This window comes from Mauremys mutica, chromosome 3, assembly GCF_020497125.1.
Source record: "Mauremys mutica isolate MM-2020 ecotype Southern chromosome 3, ASM2049712v1, whole genome shotgun sequence".
NCBI lineage: Eukaryota > Metazoa > Chordata > Testudines > Geoemydidae > Mauremys > Mauremys mutica.
Window position 1 is genome coordinate 74,193,121 of NC_059074.1, and position 21,495 is coordinate 74,214,615.

At 40.5% G+C, this 21,495-nt stretch overlaps 1 protein-coding gene across 4 annotated transcripts in view; it reads left to right on the forward strand.

Moving 5' to 3' along the window:
• Positions 1-21,495, forward strand: part of KLHL32 (kelch like family member 32) — a 186,987-nt gene that overhangs the window by 41,240 nt on the left and 124,252 nt on the right. For all 4 annotated transcript variants that reach the window (XM_045010668.1, XM_045010670.1, XR_006578212.1 and 1 more), the window contains exons 3-4: positions 8,435-8,523; positions 11,022-11,202. In XM_045010668.1, coding sequence (XP_044866603.1) covers positions 8,501-8,523; positions 11,022-11,202 — 204 coding nt within the window. In that variant the 5' untranslated portion in view covers positions 8,435-8,500. The remainder of the gene's footprint in view (positions 1-8,434; positions 8,524-11,021; positions 11,203-21,495) is intronic.

The window sequence follows — 21,495 nt, forward strand, 5'->3', positions numbered from 1 at the left end:
CTGTTAAAATAATCTCCACTCTCCTGCTGATTGACATTGCTCAGGTCTGGATTTTAAATCACTGTATCTCTGCATTATCAAGGCCACTGCAAATAATTATGGCATGGCACAGTCAAAACTATAGTGGTACAGTCGAGAATAACCGTGGATTCATATTTATATGAAGTAAATACATTAAAGTTATTTGGAATAACTGTAGCCTGGTGAGCTTTGAGTTTATATTACATAGAAAAGCTCTACAAGCCTTCAGCCATCATTGATTCAGTTTCACGTACACAGATATATTTTCTTGCTAGCCTGAGATAAAACAGATCTGAATAGTGTTTTGAACAAAATATGGTATGTAAACACTCGGGCACTTGAGCCCTGATCCTGATAACACTTACAAACGCAAGTAACTTATAGGTATAAATGGTCCCAGTGCACTAACAATTGGGGAATTGTTATTTAGTTGAGGCAAAGCAACCAAAGAAATTTTTGTAGTATACAAATTATATTTAGTTATGAAGAAAGCTGAAAGAATAAGATTAGAAGGAAAAACAACAAAAATCAGATCCTGCTGGTACCAATGCTAATATTAAATCTTGGAATAAACAGAAATACTTCCCCTCTTGTAAAGTATCCTGTGGAAGAGATGGAAATAAATGTAAACAAATTAGGCAAACATCTGTGTAGTTATGCAACTCAAGTCCTATTGATTTCAGTACACTTGGATGCATTCTTTATTAGCACTGACTGTGGCTTTGGTGGTAAAAGTAATATGTTTATGCCAAATTTTTGCTCTTCTTACTCCACATTAACCTTGTTTAAATGAAAATATTTTTTTTAATAAGAGCAGGAGGATTCAGCCCTTCAATATTATTCTGGAAACATGAGTACATTTTGGATATCATAGTAATGTTTCTAAAGCTATGTTAATGGACCTTTTATACTTGAGAATAAATGTTGAGAGGCGGGAGACGAACCATTTAAAAGGATACTAGCAATTTAAAATTATAATTTGTAAACAATTTTTAACTACATCAGTAATAGCAGGTTATTACAAGTTAAAACAATATTTAAAATCTTAAATCAGTGCTACAGCATGGGGTGGCACAGGCAGCTTGCTGTGCTCACACAGAGCAGCAACAGCGTTAATCTTACCTCAGCCCCTGTAGTTGCACCAAGAGGAAAAAAGTGTAAAAATATAACATCTTTTTAAAATCTTATCTGGGACTCAAAACACTAATATGTATTAATCATATGGTTATAGAGCAGACTTAAGGTTGTTTGGGTACCTTGACTATACACTTTCATACACATTTTCATTTCTTTTTTTTTAGTTTTGAATTTCCTGGCTTTACAATGATTTTTGGGAAAATTATAGAATCCCATTCATGTTTTTTCCCCTAACCTAATGTTCTCCCAACCTTTTTATCTCCATCTTTGGTTAGTTTTTGTTTGGGAATTTTAACACTGGCCTGTTTTATGCACTAACCACAATAATGAAGGAATGACAGAGGAAAAAACAGTGTTAATTCAGTGTAACAGGAATAAGATAACTAATGTAACAATAGATTTAAAAGAGTCAAATAATCTCAAAGAAATTGCACATTGAAAAGAACAAAGGCAAGGATTTTCCATAGATACTGTGTTTAACATTTAAATTGAACCTAGTGTTTTTTCCATTTGGCCTATTATTTTCCAGTCAATCTGTCCAACACAATGGAATATTCTCCTAGAGCATTGAGATTTAGGTCACATGATGACTTTTGGTTTAAGCGGAAAACTTTATCCCAGAACTCATAAACTAATCCTTTAAACGGATTTAGTAATTTGAGGCAGTTAAATAGAACAGACAATATTAAGTTTTAAACCTTTGTAATGCTTAGCATTTCCTTATGTGTCAAGGAATGTTAGGTTATGTAAAGATGAGAGGATATCAAATGCTAAAACTCTCAATATAAGTGGTTTTGAAATTTGTAAGTATCAATGATGTCCAGGTTTTAAAAGTGTTAGTTTGGAATGCATGTTGAATAAAAGGATTGTACCTGAATTATGGAGAATAAACTCTACAAATTCTAGATTATATACTAATCCAGGACAGTAAAATTGAGCTGAAAATACAAAGGTGTGTATATGTAGGCAGCTTTAAGGGAACAGTGTAAAGTAAATTCCAATCAAAACTTAATTTACCTTAAAATGTATTTAAGACTATGGAGATTGTGCTCCTTAGATTCCAAATATCTTTTATAAATTTACTATTCAATTACCAATAATAAATCATTATGCTCATAAAAATGCTCACAAAAAATCTGAAAAGACCAATTCAGCACATCTTTTGTTCTGACTCTGCAGTAGCCACTGACTAACACACAGTTTGTTTTCTGGATTGTTCTGTTATCAATAATATTGAAGCCAAAGCAATATCATTAACAAAAATAAAAATCATAGGGCCAGATCCTCAGCTGGTGTTAATTGGTGTGGCTTCCTGGAAGTCAGTGGAACTCTACCAGCTTAAATGAGATGAAGATTTGGCTTTGATATATTTTTTTTAATTGCTTTCAAAGCATAGAAAAACATCAGTCTTTGATAAATGCAAAAGAACTATTGTGGAACTAAATGTTCTCAACCTATTACAATATGGCAAGCAGTAAAGAATCTGATCTTCCCATTGTAGGAGCCCACACAAGGTTTATATTTCAATCCTGAAGAACCAAATCCACTCCCAAGCAAACCTTTTAGTGTGTGGGTGTGTGGTGTATGAGGGAAGGACCTCACAGTATCATTTGTATATTCCTTTTTTCATGTTAATTAGAAACATACTTGTATATAAACAGAAGTTATTTTTGTTTAAAGTATTTTTAATCTTGATACAATACTGATTAGAATAAGAGGCATATACCTCTAATTTCATCCCTTACCCAATTTGTCTTGTAATAAAAGAAGTGTAGAATATAAGAAAAGAGAGGAGAAAAAAGTTTTCATTCTTCATACAGCGCTGTGCTCCCTTCTTTTCGTCAGTGAATTATATTAAACAGTAAACCATATCAGCTTTTCCCTATATGTTTCCTAAATTACCAAAGTAGCATAGATCTCTTCTAGTTACTCTGTTACAAATTATTTTCCATTAATGTCCTGTATGCAAGGTCTAAATACCACTCTGTTTCACTTCCTTATAACTTTTGCCAAACTTAAACTGTTCAAGCTGAGATTTTTGGTGAGAGTGTCTGTCTGCTTCAGGCTGATTTTTTTTGGGGGGGGGGGGAGTAGGGAGAGGGATTATCAGCAAAAATGATTCAGCCATTTAAGAAAATGAGTTAGGGAAAATGTTTTTTGCCTGTTTATAACAGAAATTTGTTACAACTGTGTGAGTAGCTCTAACACCTGATGCTTTGGAACAGGGAGGTTGCACTGGTGATAGGGATGTGATTTTTTTGCTCTTCTTTTGAAAATTCACCCAAACTCAACCAAACTATAAACCTCTTCAAATCTCAGTTCCCACATGGTCAATAGAGCTGGCAGAAAACTTGTTTGAAGATTCCATCTGTTCTGAGCATTCACCTGTGTGACAAGTAGACTGCGTGTGTGCCATCTCCATGGAGTGACTGAGCTTCTCCACAGCAGCACTGCAGGGGTTGAGCAGGTCTTTTCCTGCAATAGCTCTTGTGGGCTTCTGGGTGCCTCTGTGAGGCCAGGTACGAGAAGTGAGAGTAAAGAAACTGCCATTTATTCTCAGTTCTCCCTCTGCTAGCAGCCAGGCAATGTGGAGGAGTCCTGTGGAGAAAAAAAACAACCGTATGTGTTCATGTAATTAAAGACTGTATACTCATACATGAGCATAAGGGTTTTGAAGCAAGGTTGCTCAGGCAACGTTATTCTGGCATTTCCTAATTCTGAGTATTTGATTTTTGTGAACTTAACATTCTTTGAATGTAGGGCTTTTTAAAATTTAATATAAATTTACTTAAATGTGAGACTAATTTCACATGCAAGTATACAGTTCAGTTCATTACACTCTTAGGGCTAAATTAGGTTACACTTGTTTTAAAACATTCCAGGATGACCTGTAGTTTGGAATAAAGTACTGCCTTTAGGGCACTGCTCATCTTAAGGTGTGATGTGGTGCTGCATTGCCTCAGGGGGGCATGTATGCTACTTGACCTTTTCGTGAGTTGTGGCTTACTTCTGCTTTGCTGCACCAGTCCAGTCTAGGCCTAGTGCAGAGGAGGCAGAGAGGTCCCCTACCCTCTTTATGCCACTTTGCCTCACTGGGGGTAGGAACAGCAATTCTGTCTGGTCTTTAGACAGCACATGCAAGGTGGGAGGAAGAAGAGAGAAGACTTCTTTTGTCTTCCCTGCTTCCACTATATACATATGTAAGGTCCAGCCAGAATCTGGCCCTTAGATAATGTATAATGAAGAAATCATAACCCAGGTGAACAGGAGCTATAATATTCAATGTGAGTTCGGGACGGTGCTTAATTTGCAATGAAAGAGGTGCCGGGCCTCAAGAAATTAGGTGCTGGGGCTCAGCCAATTTGTTTACTTTCATAACTGATGCGGTAAACCCGGAGGTACCAGGGCTATGAACTGCCAAACCTGGAGGTGCTGCGGTTCACCCCTGGCAAGCCTTGGCACAAATCAAGCAATGGTTAGGGGGCAGTATTAGGCCCAAAGTGAACATAAGCAAACCGCTTTCTTCTGTGTTCTCTTGCTTAATTTCTTTGGTAATGTCATAGATAGATGCTGGTGATATCAAAATCTATTGCCATGGAAGCATGTGATAACACAAGCACCAGATTGTGGCATCCGTGAATAAATCAGGCAGCAGGAGGAAGGTCTAATATCAACGAAAGCTGATTTTACGCACGCGCACACACATGTGTCTGGGTAATTAACAGTGATAGAAAAGAAAAAAAAATGTCTTGATGAACTGTTTACTCCTGGGGGAATTCTGCACTAAGAAATGAAAAATTCTGCACACAATATTTTAAAATTCTGCCCATTTTGTCAAAATAACACAATATAATCATGTTAGTTTCAATTATTTTGCTAATTTATTTCAAAATACCCATCAGCAACTATGTAGCAATACCGACAACAAAGAAGATTCAGGAAATGTTTTATGACAGATTCCTTACTAGGCATATTAATACAAAACTGAGTCATGATTCATTTAAGCTACAATACAGGAACGTATTTCCCACTGCGCATGTGCAGAATTCAGAAGCAGTGCAAAGGCTGGGGGCAGAGCAGGGCCGGCTCTACAGTTTTCGCCGCCCCAAGCAGCGCGCCAAGTTGCCGCCCTGGGGGGTGGGGGGGGCAGTCCATGTACCCTTAGGGCGGCAGGCGCGTTTCCGCGGCGGCGGCAAGTTGGCGGCAGCTTCTATGTTTAGCTGAAGCCGCCCCGGACAGCTAAACATAGAAGTTGCCGCCGAATTGCTGCTGCCGCGGAAACGCGCCTGCCACCCTAAGGGCACACAGACTGCCCCCCCCACCCGCGGTGGCAATTCGGCGCTCTACTTGGGGGCAAAACAAGGGGGACTGCCGCCCCTTGCAGAATGCCGCCCCAAGCACCAGCTTGGAATGCTGGTGCCTGGAGCCGGCCCTGGGGCAGGGCCAGCTCTAGGTTTTTTGCTGCCCCAAGCAAAAGAAAAATCTCCCCCTCTCCCTCCCCCCCGTTTTGTGTGTGTTTGTGGGTTTTTTTGGTTTTGTGTGTTTGTTGTTGGTGGGTGGTGGTGGTGTTTTTTTGCTTTTTTGCTTTTACACGTTTGCACTCCACAGATTTTTGTTGTTGTTGATATTCAAATTTAGGATCCAGTTTTGAAGGACTTTTTTCACAAAAGTCATTAGCATAGCATAAGTAATTATTGTCGACCATGTACTTGGATCCGATCCTAAGTCAGTCTCTCTACCTTCCAATAATTGTTCTTCAGTTTTAGATTTGGATAACAGTTCTTCGTTTCTGGACTCTTCAGCTGAAGAAGTAAATCTTTGGATTATGATTGTTCGTCTTTATCAGTTAGCAAAAATAATCTGTGGTCAGATTGTTGTTCATCTTTATCAGTTGATAAAGATAATTTTTGGTTCGATTATTCATCAACTGATGAAGACCAATCACTTTCAATGCATTGCTTAGAGCTTTCTCCTTGATTGTCGACTTTTTAAAAATACTTATTTGAAGTACGAGAGAGGTTTTCTAAATCTTTTTGCTGTTTCTCTCTTTGTTGGCAGTAGGCAGCACCAGAAAGTCGTTTTTGTCCCAGCATTTTAGCTCTATAACCACTGGCACTTACGCAACACGGAAATTGGCGCAAATGGTGCCGATAGGATCGCACAGTACACCCAAATAATCGTGATTCTTGATTTAATTAATCAATAACCGTTAACGTTTACACATTTACGCATGTTCACATTATGAGTGACCGTGTCATGACGTGACACAATATTTTTCATGTCATGCTCCTATTGCACAGTTGGAGATTTTTTTGATCTTCATGTATTTTTTTTTTGTATATTGGTGGATTTTTCCAGAAAAAAAGGATGTCCGGAATGCTGCCCTTGGAAATGTGCCGCCCCAAGCATGTGCTTGCTTTGCTGGTGCCTAGAGCCGGTCCTGGCTGGAGGGACTCGGGGATAATGGAGGAGCTGAGGGAGAGAGAAGTAATTGCTGGGAAGGAGCCTGGGTGTGAAATTGGAGGGTTGTTGGATATGGGTGGAAGAAGTATGGAATGGGGTTTTTTGGACAGGGAGGGATTGTTAGGGATCCTCCACCATGAAGACCCTGACAGACCCGTAGCCTTTCTCATTCAGTCACCCACTCCTGCCTGTCCCCATATGTCCCTGCACCCCCATTCAGCTGCACCCTCCCCCCATGAGGCCCTGCACCCCCATTCAGCCCATGTCCATCCCCATGTGTCCCTGTACCTCCACTCTCATTCAGCCCCTGCCCATGTCTGTGACCCCCCACAGCAGCCCCATGTGCCCCCACTGTCTGCACACCCTGCCCCCTATGCCATGCCTCCTGACCTGGTCTCATGAGTAGAGCGCTGTGAGGCAGGCAACTTCTTTTTTCCCCTGTTCACAGCTGGGGCTGGCCCAGGAGTGGCTGTTCTTTTCTGGCACCACAGAGGTCCTTGGTGGGCAAAAGGTGTAACTGCAGCAACTTTCCTGCAGAATGTATTTTCTGCGGGGGAAAAAAAGTTCTGCATGACCCATGAATTCTGCACATGCACAGTGGTGCAGAATTCCCCCGGAGTAGCTATTGGAAGAAGAAGAACAATGTGCTATCTGTACTAGTTTGCCAAAGTTTGGAAGTGGTTCTCTATCTATTGTAATGTACTTAGGTGCCTCAGTTCAAGCTGTCATATAAATTATGTTTATTATAGTTAATCCTCAAGGTGTTTTTAATGTAATAGGTTGTCATAAAGAGGATGGTGATCAGTTTTGTTCTCTCCGAGGGTAGGACAAGAATAAGCAGTTTAGTTTACAGCAAGGGAGATCTAGGTTGGATATTAGAAAAGCTTTCCAGCTATAAATTTAGTTAAGCACTGGAATTGGTTATCTAGGAGGTTGTGGAATCCCCATCATTGGAAGGTTTTAAGAACAGATTAGACAAAACACCTGTCAAGGATGATTTAGGTAGACTCAATCCTGCCTCTTGTTGTTCCTTCCAACTCTACATGTCTATGATTCTGTGGATATAAATTGAAAAGCAGGATGAAGATTAGTTGTAGTCTACAGGTCAACAACATTCTCATCTCATCACATCACATTTGTTTGGTTTATTTCCGTACAGGTTTATATTGGTGATAAGGGTTTGGTTGGGTGGGTGGGTTGGTTGGTTTTGTTGTTTTGTTTGGTTTTGACAGCCAATACTTCAGTGTTTTGCTATGGTAGAGTGAGTTAGTCAGTGAGCTTTTACAAGCATAAATAACTAATTTGCAATTACACACATGGTGGGAGGTGGTGGAAAGTAATACCGCTCTGAATAGAGGGTAGTGCAGAGCCCCACTGACCTTGGGAGGACTTTTAGAATGGATTGTGTCTGTGGATGTGTAATCCATCCATAGCTGTCTAGTGGGCAGGGAGAGTATGCACATTGCACCATTGCAAGTGGCCCTGCCTGCCAGCCAACTCTGCAGGCTAGTATTGAGGGTCTGCATTGCCTCCCCACCTTGTTTGGGTAATATGCCTCCCTAGCGTCAGGGAAGGAGCATGCCTGTGACTTCAGTGACTGCAATTGTCACTTGGGCTTATGTGGAAAGTGCTGGGGAAGAAAAGAGGGGAGGAAGTTATCTCTAGGCCAGGGTCAATCTAGCCAATAATGTTTTGTCACAAGGATGGGACAAAAAATGTTGCATTTGAGTTTGGCCTCCTAAAAGTTTTGACCTTTAAGGTTAAGGTTGCCTTTGCTTCAAATTTTAATATACCTTCTCTTTGTCTTTTTTAGCTGTAATGTTTTCTTCTTCCTCCACAAGATTTTAAGTATTGAGATTCTGAAGAACAAACGTGAAGGATGCCATCTGAGAGGTGCCTCAGGTATGGTACTTTAAAGCCGTGCAGGATGTCATTGTCATTTAGCATGGTGTTTACTGAAGAATTAGTCAGCATTAACAAAAGCATTCATTTAACACCTGGATCTCCAAATTATAACCTGGAAAAGATTGCTTTAAGTGTTGCTGTTGCCATTATCACGAACAACATGAAGCATGAATGAGACAGTAGTAATTTACTTGAACCCCACAATCCTCTTCAATTCCCTGTTGTTTCTCTTTCTTTAGAATTTGTCCGTGGGCATTTGCAATGCCAGTGCATGCCCAAAGTGTAGACAAAGACAACCCTGGAGTCAACGAGATTTTTGCACTGGTGCAGCCATAATAGTGGCTGTCGATTTGTTTGCTGTGATTGGGGCACTTTCCCAATGGCTATCTATAAGGAGGCTGCAAACCATTTTAATTCATGCACTTCCTCTTCCTTCCCTTTCAAAGTTCTCGTTTCTATTTTTTCCTTATCCATCTGATGCCTCAATCTGTTTGTCTCTTGTTTATGCTTCTTACTGGCTACTTTACTTAAGCCAACACCAGAAGATTCCCTCACACATGGGAGAGAATGAACTGCCTAGCTCTACTATGCTTATGGCCACTTTGCACTCAGAGAATGGTACAAAATGGCACAGTGTTACTGTGAATCAATGCTCTCATGTTTATAACTTTCAGTTGAAACTGCCCATGATGAACATGAAGATGTATATACCATGCAACTATGTAAGTATGTGGTTGTAATCAGAAAAATTACTAAAAGTTGACATTGGTGCATTACAAATTTGTTCCCTCTGATTCCAACTCTGCTGAGTTTACGGACAAAATCAGTGTTTTTTTCCTGTTAGAAATGCGAAGGGAGGATGCACAAGACTGAACTGTCTTCTATTGTTCCTCAAGCATCAGTAACAGAATTGCTGGTTTTGCTTTGGTTCCGGGTTCCTTATTGTTGGTGCTGAAGAATGAACCTGAAAAAACACAGTTGGATTTTTTTTTTCAGTTATCAAGTTGAACTTACAGTACTGACTGCTTAAAGTAATAAATCTTTACTTGACTTAGTGAATTTGCTATGGAGTTACAGAAAGGAAATAAATGTAAAACAGCAAGAAATTGATTTTACAGGATTGTCTTTCCTGACAACTGTACTTTATTGTATATAAATAAGATTCCACAAGCAGAATAGTCAGAAATTATTTTGCACTTATTCAGTTTCACACCAGAGAAATAAAGGATTTAGCCCCTCAGCTGGTATAAATTCATATATAATTCACATGATTTAGCCCAGCAGAGGATTTGGCCAGTTGTATGTGGATTTTTTTTCTCCATTCCATGTATTTATTAATTTTTATATACATATGATGAGGTTGTCCTTTCAGTTTCCTGGAGTGGAGGAGACTTGGATCAGGCAGATTTAGGCAGGGAAGAACAGAAGCTCAGGGACTATCCGCTCCATGGCTTTGTCCAAACACCAGGGATTTAGAGGAGATGCTTTTTGCAAAAGCACCTGTATTGGTCCTTATTACCATGTAAGAGTCACCTGAGCCCTTAACACAAACCACCAAGTAGCCATCTGACAACTTTAAGTTACAGCCATTCTGAGTTGGGTTTAATGAAGCAACCTAAAGGTGAAAGTCTCTAGTCTATTATTAATTTCTCAGCCATCTAGCCCCTACTTATTTGTTTTAAAATATGCACATATTTTAAAGTGAAAATGTAGCAAAAGTTGATATCAAATGACTAATTATTGGTTGAAACCACTTTTACAATATTACAAAGGAATAATGGAATACTAAGTTCTGTTGCTTTGACACCTTAAATTGCAGGTATTATCTGAAAAGTAATAGTAAAAAAAAAATTGAACATTCTGGTATCACAGATCTGCTGCTTGTGAGGCTTTAGAGTAATATCTGCTTTTTTTTAGTGACCATTTTAACTAATTGGAACTATTTTTTACCTCCATTAGTTCAGCTAAACCAGCATAGCTAAGGAACAATGAGTTGGAATCTCTTCTGGATTGCACAGAATCAGCAGAATTCTTTACAAAGTACTATTAGTAGAAACTGTTGGTGATAATACGTGAGCTAGACCATGTGTAGAGTTGGTTACATGAATGTTCAATATTCCTTTCTACTAATATATTAATTTAGGCCACTTTGGTTGTTTTTCTGTTCCCTGTGAGAAAATGATAAAGCCCTAAACCTTTGTACTTCTCTTACTTAATACTTGGGTAAATCAGGATACTGAATCCAACTGTGGAGTAAAGGAGAAAAGAATCAGGGCCCTTGAATTGTAAATCTAACACATTTTCTATCCTAAATAAGACTAAATTATGTGAAACTTTTTTTCCTGTGCTAAACATACCACTTACAAGAGTCTCTCTGTCTGGGCACATGCTGCTTTATTTTTTTAAACAGAAATGTTGATCAGCATTAATTACTGAGCCTTGGAGATGGGTCTTATATTTGTTGATAGAATCTCTTTGTTTCCTTCAATTTGCAGTATTCAAGAAATGCTGACAGGTCAAAGGCTTTGCCAATCCAGTTCACATAATGATGCTGTCTTGGCAGCCCTGAACCAACAAAGAAGTGATGGTATACTCTGTGACATCACCCTCATTGCAGAAGAACAGAAATTCCATGCCCATAAGGCAGTACTTGCAGCATGCAGTGATTATTTCCGAGTAAGTTTAACTCTGCATTTTTCTTACATCATATTTCTTAGTGATTTTATAACTTCAAGAAAAAAATGGTTGCAGGTTCCATGCTGAGCAAGTTACAATTTTAAATCTAAGTCTTTGAAAAGGATGAGATTGTTTTTTGAAATGCACATACTGCACTTTAATTGCATATCACGCTATTAAAATATCCATAATTTTTGTAAGTGTGAATATTATTTGCAATTTTTTTCTAATTAGGAGTATAATTTAGTTTTTGTCTTTAATATGTAGTCTGGACATTTTAAGAACGTTCTTTTAACAGAGGTATAGGGGTTTGTGTAATTTCCTAGGTTTTAAAAAAAGCAAACTGAAAAAGTGGGAATTCCATTTTGTGGCATCATATTAGAACATAAGAGCTACCATATTGGGTCAGTATGGCCCATGTTGCCCAGGATCCTGTCTCTGACAGTGGCCCATAGCAGAGCTTCATGGGGGAATGTAGAGAAGAGGGCAATTATAGAGTGATCCACTCCTGTCTTCCATTCCTGGGTTCTGATAGTCAGAGGTTTAGGATTGCCCCAAGCATGGGGTTTCATCCCTGTGGTCCATCAATGGCTATTAGCCAAGATGCTATCTTCCATTAACTTATCTAATTCTTTTTTGAGGCCAGTTATACTTTTGGCCATTATAATTTCCCATGTCAATGAGTTCCACAGGTTAGTTGTGAGTTTTGTGAAAAAGTTCTTCCTCTTGTTTGTATTAAACTGCCGCCTATTAATTTAATCGGGTGACCCCATTTTTGGTATTGTGGGCAATTGTGGATAACAACCCTCTATTCACTCTTTCCACACCATTCACACCAAGCATGGGGCAGGGGTCGCTTGCTAAAAGAGTGGGTAGATCGGCTAATGTGGCCTGCATCTTGCAGGAGGTCAGACTAGATGATCATAATGGTCCCTTCTGATCTTGAATTCTATGATTCTATGATACTTTCTTACTTTTATATAGTGGCATTATGATATTTTGTGTCTTATTTTCTATCCCTTTGGTAATAATTCCTAACATTCTGTAAACTTTTTTTTTAAACTACTTTTGTGCATTAAGGAGACATTTTCATAGAACTATCCATGGTGACTCCAAGATCATCTTTGTATGGTAACAGCTAATTTAGAACTCATCACTGTATATGTATAGTTAGTACAGTGATAGACAACCTTTGGCATGCAGCCTGCCAGGGTAAGCCCCCTGGTGGGCCAGGCTGGTTTGTTTACCGGCTGTGTCTGCAGGTTCGGCCAACTGTGGCTTCCACTGGCTGCGATTTGCCATCCCAGGCCAATGGGGCCTGTGGGAAGGGCAGCCAGCACATCCCTTGGCCTGTGCCGCTTCCCGCAGCCCCCATTGGCCTGGGAGCTGCGGAACCTGCAGATGAGGCAGGTAAACAAACCAGGGGGCTTACCCTGGCGGGCCACGGGCCAAAGGTTGCTGAGTTAGTATTTTTTTCATTGTGCACTACTTTGCACTTAGCAATGTTGAATTTCATCTGTCATTTTGTTGCCTGGTCTCACCTAGTTTTGTGAGACCCCTTAGAAACTCCTTGCAGTCTGCTTTGGACTTTAATATCTTGAATAATTTTGTATCATCTGCAAACTTTGCCACTTCACTGTTCACTCCCTTTTCCAGATCATTAATGAGTATGTTGATGCCCACATGGATCATCGTGAAGGTTTGAACCTTTAGATCTACAGCAAAGACCTATGCCACTTGCGCTAAAGGAGTAAATAATAGCATTGGTAGGTTGTCATCATCTACGTGAACCATCACTAAAGGGGGATGTGACACTTTACCAGAGGGTTTCTCATATATTTGCTGATAGCAGTGGCATGCTGAGACTTGGGATATTTTGAAGTTCCTTTCCAGCCTTTGTAGGGGAGTTTACACTACTGGACCACTTCTGCCTTGTTTGGATCACTTCCACCCTGCCCCTCTAGCCTTTCCCTGTCTCTTTCCTTCCCCTGGCTCCTTGTCCCAGCACTATTCTTCCCACTAGCTAGTCCCAGACTCCTTGCCCAGAAAGTGCTAGTTTCATCCCTTCAAACTCTCTGGCCCAGCAGGGCCGGCCAGAGGATTCAGGGGACCTAGGGTCTTCGGCGGCGGGGTGCCCCTGCTTCGGCAGTAATTTATCCAATTATCCACTTTCTCCACATCACTCATGATTTTATATACCTCTATCATATCCCCCCTTAGTCTCCTCTTTTCCGAGCTGAAGAGTCCTAGCCTCTTTAATCTTTCCTCATATGGGACCCTCTCCAAACCCCTAATCATATTAGTTGCCAATTTTTTCTGAACCTTTTCTAGTGCCAGTAAATCTTTTTTGAGGTGAGGAGACCACATCTGTACACAGTATTCGAGATGTGGGCGTACCATGGATTTATATGAGGGCAATAATATATTCTCAGTCTTATTCTCTATCCCTTTTTAAATGATTCCTAACATCCTGTTTGCACACTGCATGGACATCTTCAGAGAACTAACCACGATGACTCCAAGATCTTTTTCCTGACTCGTTGTAGCTAAATTAGCCCCCATCATATTGTATGTATAGTTGGGGTTATTTTTTCCAATACATTACTTTACATTTATCCACATTAAATTTCATTTGCCATTTTGTTGCCCAATCACTTAGTTTTGTGAGATCTTTTTGAAGTTCTTCACAGTCTGCTTTGGTCTTAACTATCTTGAGCAGTTTAGTATCATCTGCAAACTTTGCCACCTCACTGTTTACCCCTTTCTCTAGATCATTTATGAATAAGTTGAATAGGATTGTTCCGAGGACTGACCCTTGGGGAACACCACTAGTTACCCCTCTCCATTCTGAGAATTTACCATTAATTCCTACCCTTTGTTCCCTGTCTTTTAACCAGTTCTCAATCCATGAAAGGACCTTCCCTTTTATCCCATGGCAGCTTAATTTACATAAGAGCCTTTGGTGAGGGACCTTGTCAAAGTTTTCTGGAAATCTAAGTACACTACGTGCACTGGATCCCCCTTGTCCAATTGTTTGTTGATCCCTTCAAAGAACTCTAATAGATTAGTAAGACACGATTTCCCTTTACAGAAACCATGTTGACTATTGCTCAAGAGTTTGTTTTGTTATACCAATAAAATAAAAACCAGCAGGATCTTATTAGGAGGGATAAGGCAAAGATGCCACATTTATTGTAAATACCATAACAAAACAAAAGACAACAGTAAACAACGTTGTTTTACTACTTATTTCTTATACACACACACACATATTCATTCACACAATCATTCATTCAGGTTCTGTATAGATGTTATAGTTACCAGCCTAGATGTTGCTCATGCCAAGTTACTGGCCAGGTATCTTGGTCATGAGGATGGAGCCGAGTCTGTGTCAGATGCATCTGATGCTTCTGGAGGCTGGCAGCAGAACCATAGACTCAAAGTCCTCAGTCTTTAAAGTCCAGTTTTATAGGAATTTATTCCTATGTCAGTTCATGAGAGTTGCTTCATTTTGCTGTTGCTAAATCAATCAGCAGGTGGCTGGCTCCATGTTATTAGATCTTTTGTTTTTCCTTCCTTTGAGGTGTGGTGGGTGGATTCCAGTTTGCCCTCCGGGGGTCATCTTTTGATCCCACTTGACACCTTCTTCAGCCAACACTGAATTCTTCAGGCTGGTACCCTCCCTAACCATTCATTCACATACATTCTCTATCTTAATCACATCTATTTCACTGTCTCTTTACCTTTTGGGGTGTTACTAATTTATGTGAGACTCCCTGTCTTTTAACAAGCAAAGATAAAGTGAGATGAAAACTTACAGAGGGTGGGGGTCTCTCTCTATACACTATAACAGCTACTGTTTTGGCTTACTTAGAGTTAATTAATGTTGAGCAAGTTTTATACAAAGTATTTCTTTGAGCTTAACAAGTTTTATACCAAGTATCTCTTTGAGCAGGCTTTACACAGACACAGCTGGTGGCTTGCAGGTTAGAGGCTAAATGCTGGGAATTACAAATTTACTTTTAACATAAACTTTAAGTTATAAAGTATTAATTAACAATAAATCAATAAATCATTTCTCATATAAACCATGTTTAATATAAACCTTCTTTAATATTCCTACAGTTTTTCTGTGTCTGACAATTTTATTCTTAACTATTGTTTTGACTAATTCGACCGGTACCGACGTTAGACTTACCGGTCTGTAATTGCCGGGATCACCTCTAGAGCCCTTTTTAAATATTGGTGTTACATTAGCTAACTTCCAGTCATTGGGTACAGAAGCCAATTTAAAGGACAGGTTACAAACCTTAGTTAATAGTTCCGCAACTTCTTGTTTGAGTTCTTTCAGAACTCTTGGGTGAATGCCATCTGGTCCCGGTGACTTATTAATGTTGAGTTTATCAATTAATTCCAAAACCTCCTCTAGTGAAAGTTCAATCTGTGACAGTTCCTTAGATTTGTCACCTACAAAAGCCAGCTCAGGTTTGGGAATCTCCCTAACATCCTCAGCCGTGAAGACTGAAGCAAAGAATCCATTTAGTTTCTCCGCAATGACTTTATCGTCTTTAAGCGCTCCTTTTGTATCTCGATCATCAAGGGGCCCCACTGGTTGTTTAGCAGGCTTCCTGCTTCTGATGTACTTAAAAAACATTTTGTTATTACCTTTGGAGTTTTCGGCTAGCCGTTCTTCAAACTCCTCTCTGGCTTTTCTTATTACACTCTTGCACTTAATTTGTCAGTGTTTATGCTCCTTTCTATTTGCCTCACTAGAATTTGACTTCTGCTTTTTAAAGGAAGTCTTTTTATCTCTCACTGCTTCTTTTACATGGTTGTTAAGCCATGGTGGCTCTTTTTTAGTTCTTTTACTGTGTTTTTTAATTTGGGGTATACATTGAAGTTGGGCCTCTATTATGGTGTCTTTAAAAAGCTCCCATGCAGCTTGCAGGGGTTTCACTCTAGTCACTGTACCTTTTAACTTTTGTTTAACTAACCCCCTCATTTTTGCATAGTTCCCCCTTTTTGAAATTAAATGGCACAGTGTTGGGCTGTTGAGATGTTCTTCCCACCACAAGGATGTTGAATGTTATTGTATTATGGTCATTATTTCCAAGTGATCCTGTTATAGTTGCCTCAGGATTAAATCTAGAGTTGCCTCGCCCCTTGTGGGATCCCGTACCAGCTGCTCCATGAAGCAGTCATTTAAAGTATCGAAAAATCTTATCTCTGCATTTCGTCCTGAAGTGAAATGTTCCCAGTCAATATGGGGATGATTGAAATCCCCCACTATTATTGAGTTCTTAATTTTGATAGCCTCTCTAATTTCCCTTAGCATTTCATCATCACTATCACTGTCCTGGTCAGGTGGTCAATAATAGATCCCTAATGTTATATTCTTATTAGAGCAAGAAATTTCTATCCATAGAATAGATTCTATGGAACATGTGGATTCACTTAAGATTTTTACTTCATTTGATTCTACATTTTCTTTCACATATAGTGCCACTCCCTGCCCTGCACGACCTGTTCTGTCCTTCCAATATATTTTGTACCCAGGAATGATTGTGTCCCATTGATTGCTCTCAGTCCACCAGGTTTCTGTGATGCCTATTATATCAATATCCACCTTTATTACAAGGCACTCTAGTTCACCCATCTTATTATTTAGACTTCTAGCATTTGTGTACAAGCACTTTAAAAAGTCACCAGAATTTTTTAACATAGCACAATAACACATCTTCCCCATCCCTTGTTCTCAGAAACAGCTGAATAATTTTGACTGAAACATTCCAAAAAATTTCAGCTTGACATAGACACCCAGCACAGAAAATTGCAGCCCAAATGATGAAAGTTGGGTGAAATTCAAACCAATTGAAAAACAGGTCTTTTTATTGGAAGTGTGTGGCCTTAATTATAGGGGTGTGTGTGTGTGAGAGAGAGAGAGATTCTAAACTGTATCTATAGGTTTATTCTGAAATCTCATTAAGTAGTGAATCACCTTGACACTATTCTGAGACTAAAGGAGTAATTACTTTAAAAGTCTGTTTTCAGTAACAAAATACAGTTATTTACATTTTTAGCTATAGTAGTTTTAGCATTAAATGCCTTTACAGTGACCTTTTCATTCCATTAATGTAATTATGTTTTTAACACCCACGTATTGCTAGCTGTTCTGTATCCATAATTGTCTAAACAGGGTCTTTGTCCTCCCCTGGAACTTAATAACTTTTTTTTGCTAAATTTGAGGTTTAGCTTGCTATATACATATAAGGAATGCTGTCAACTTCAAACCAGTTACTTTCACTGTAATGACTACTAAATCAATTGAACTTCCATTTTTTGAGTACATTTTCCCAATTTCTCTCCATTATTGTTATCAGAGGGGACCCTCCACACTTAACAGGCGAGAACACTTCTGCCAGATATATGTACTATTCTTAAGTGTGAGATGCTGATCCTGCTATGTTGCCTCTTGGCCATATGCAGCCAGAACACCTGTTTCTCCTCTTCTTCCCGACGCACAGAGGGGCTTGATAGGGTTGCCAACTTTCAAATTGCAGAAAACCAAACACCTCGCCCCACTCCTTCCCTGAGTCCCCGCCCCCACTCACTCCATTCCCCCCTCACTCTGTTGCTCAGTCTCCCCCACCCTTGCTCACTTTCACTAGGCTGAGGCACAGGGTTGGGGTGCAGGAGGAGATGAGAGCTCCGGCTGCGGGTACAGGCTCTGGGGTGGGACTGGAGATGGTGGGTTTGGGGTTCAAGAGGGAGCTCAGGGCTGGGGTAGGGAGCTGGGTATGTGGGAGGAGGCTCAGGGTTGGGGCAGGGGGTTGGAGTGCAAGGGAGGTTGCGGGCTCCAGGTGGTGCTGACTCAGGCGACTCCTAAGAAGTAGCCGAGATATCCAGCTCCTAGGCAGAGGGGCAGCCAGGTGGCTCCACGCCTGGGAGCTATGGAGCTGGTGCTCGGGTGTGGGCAGGAGCAGTGCACAGAGCCCCCCGGCTGCCCTTTTGCCTAGGAGCTGGATATGCCAGCCACTTCCCGGCTCTGCGTGGCTACTGGATAGGGAGCCTGCCTGTGCTGCCAATTGGACTCTTAACGGCACATTCAGCAGTGTTAACCAGAGCCGCCAGGGTCCCTTTTTGACCAGGTGTTCCGGTTGAAAACCAGACACTTGACAACCCTATGGGGCTAGGTTGTTGGGGCACCTGTGTCTGATTTCAAGGAGTGACTGGAATGAGGAGAGGGGCACTTTTCCCCCTGCAGTCTGATTCTGCTGCTGACAACTCGGTCTTCCCCTGACCCAGTCTGGTTGCCGCCTCCTGGTTTTTCAGAGGGAATAGGTGCTGTCTCGTTCGTCTTATAGCCAAATGTATTGCCACAGCCTCTCCTGGTCCCGTGAAATGGCTGTAGAGCTTTCTCCTCCCAGCCTGGTTTTTATTACTCTCCTTCTGAGTGGTTTGAGATTATGGAGGTATTTTCTCTTGCCTGCTGTCTGGAGCCCACAGTCTTGCAAGGGGGAGGTGATAAGAGGGGTACATCTTGTTGCCTCCTGTCCCAGCTGAAAGGGCCTAGGGTAGGATGCATGCACCCGCTGCTGCTAAGTACTCCCCAGATACTTTAAAGGGATCCAGGAAGAAAAGATGGGGACATGCTGCCTCCCACTTCCATGCAGCTCCCATTACTCTACAGCCTTATGGAGAATGGGGTCCTGTTGATCCCCACTTCCACTTAGGTGTCTGGGGACTTAAGATTGGGGCTGCCCTTCTTTCTCAGTCATTTGTTACTCTCCCAGCCTTTGCAAGAGTTGTTGTGTAGTAGTCACATGGCTTCCCCTCCCACCCAGCACACTCTCTCTTCTCTCATTCCCCACCCCTCCTGTAATGCCTGGCAACTCTCATGAAGAGTGGGCTGCAGCCTGCCTGCCCACCCTGTGTTCTTTAGCAGTGTGACAAGAACGGCTCTTGTCTTGCTTACTGATTGACCTTGAGATTGGGGCACTGTGATCTCGTTAAAAATACGCAGTTGTTAAAAACCTTCTGTGAAAGTTTCCTTTTCTGTGTAGTGCTGTTACATTGATCTCAAGGGCCAAAAGAGGTAAAGATATTTATCAACTCTTTCAACATTAAAACAGTGATACTTAGATTTGGGAGTTTTTTTTTCTACAGAGGCATTTATTTTACTTGGTTCCTTGGCAAACATCCAAAATAATTCATTCTAAAGTTGGTAGTTTATTGATCGATCACATGAAAGAAGAAAAAAGTAAAACAAGCATTTATATTGAAACTAAAATGGAGTGATTATGCAAAACAGATTTAATCAGAAACTTTAAAATCTCTCTCTTTTTGGAGGCAAAGTATCAAAGTCCATTACTTTTATTAACAACCATTCTTTTATGAAAAGGAAAGAGTTAATTTTACTCTGAGTCCTGATAAGTGAAGAGTATTCACTTCTGTTTCTAACAGACAGACAGAAACAAGGTGGAGGAGAGAGAGGATAGAAAAGATAGAGGAATTACGACTTTTGTTGATGATTTTTGAACACTGGACAGCCGGTCAATTACAAATGGATGCTTTTGGTGTTAGGCTGACTACGACACATGTTGCTTGGACTCTGGTTCGTATACTGGTCAGAGACATCATCTGGTTGGATCCTTTCTCCTTAGACAGGACAGGGTTGTGTTCATCTTATCTCTGTGGGCTGATGCAGTGCAGTTGATTTCACAGGATTTGATGAAAAGCTGAGAGAGTGAGAGATAGGAGAAAGGAGCGGGAACAGAAAGTGAGCCAAAAGGAAGGCAGGCAGAACAAGATCTTTGCAGTGCTGGCAATTAGGTATCCCCAGGACCGGCTCTAGGCATCAGCAAACCAAGCATGTGCTTGGGGCAGCACAATTCCAGGGGCGGCATTCCGGGAGGTGTTGGGTTTGTGTGGTTTTTTGTTGCTTGGGGCTGCAGAAAAGCTAGAGCCGGCCCTGGGTATCCCCACTGATGGGCTGATTGTTGGATGTCATGATGATATGTTTCAGAGTAGCAGCCGTGTTAGTCTGTATCCGCAAAAAGAACAGGAGTACTTGTGGCACCTTAGAGACTAACAAATTTATTTCAGCATAAGCTTTCGTGAGCTGTAGCTGTAGCTCATGCTGAAATAAATTTGTTAGTCTCTAAGGTACCACAAGTACTCCTGTTCTTTTTATGATGATATGGTGAGTTTCAGGACTCACAAGTGGAAAAACAAAATTCCTTGAACAAGAGCAAACCCTAGGGGCCTTCCTCTGAAGAAGAAAATCTTTCAGTCTGGTCTGCTCCTTCTGTCTTGGGGGAAAAAGTGGGCTGCATAGTTCATCACCTCAATATTTTGTCCACCAGTTAGGCCTAACGTCTGCCACACCAATTGTGAAGCCAGAAATTAATGGATCCAATCTTCTGGTTTTACCATCATGATTTCAACAGTCCTTGAACCATATCAGTAGGTCCTTGTTGTTTCGACTAATCCCGTTTCTCTGTCTGGTTCTCTTGCACTTGTTCATAACGTTCATTATTGCGAACAACTTGACCATGGTTAATTTCCATGCAGGCAAAAAAAATCTTATATTGATATCTTATGAACATGCACATTGTTTTCACATATGAGCTTACAACTGGGGTAAATTTTTAGGCCTAATAATCACAAGAGCGCTTAGGAAAAATCCTTACAGCGTACTTTTGCAAACTTTCCCATAGCATGGACCACATTTTAAAACAGATTGTTTTGTGGACCACCTGCTCTCTTATTTGCAATTGAACCGGCTACCCCTCTTCACATTTACCATTTCATAATATATCTGTGGCAATTACAGCAACTGCTTACTTGGAAAAGTAATACTAAAAATATTATATTTTAGCTCCATTGATATCAATTTAGCATCTGGAAACAAGGAATGGGAGGAGGCAGCAATATGCTTATGTAGTGCTGAGCACGCTCAATTCCCATTGAAGTCGTGGCCAGTTTTTCAAAGCTATTTCTTGAGTGAATGAATGAGGTGTCTGGGCACTTTTGATAATCCCACTAGGTGCCTTGCTGCATTTTTAGGCACCTAATCACCTTTAAAAATCTGGCTTTGGGGGCCTGAAGTCAATGCAAGTCTTTCTGTTGATTTCAACTGGCATTGGATCAGGCCTATAGTTTGAATGTTAGCTATAAAGAACAAAGTCAAATGACAAATGAGCATGACCAAGTTTAGTGTGCTAACTAAGAATGAAGAAATTATTTAGAAAGCCACTTATTCTGAAGGAAATTACATAAAAAGGACAGCAT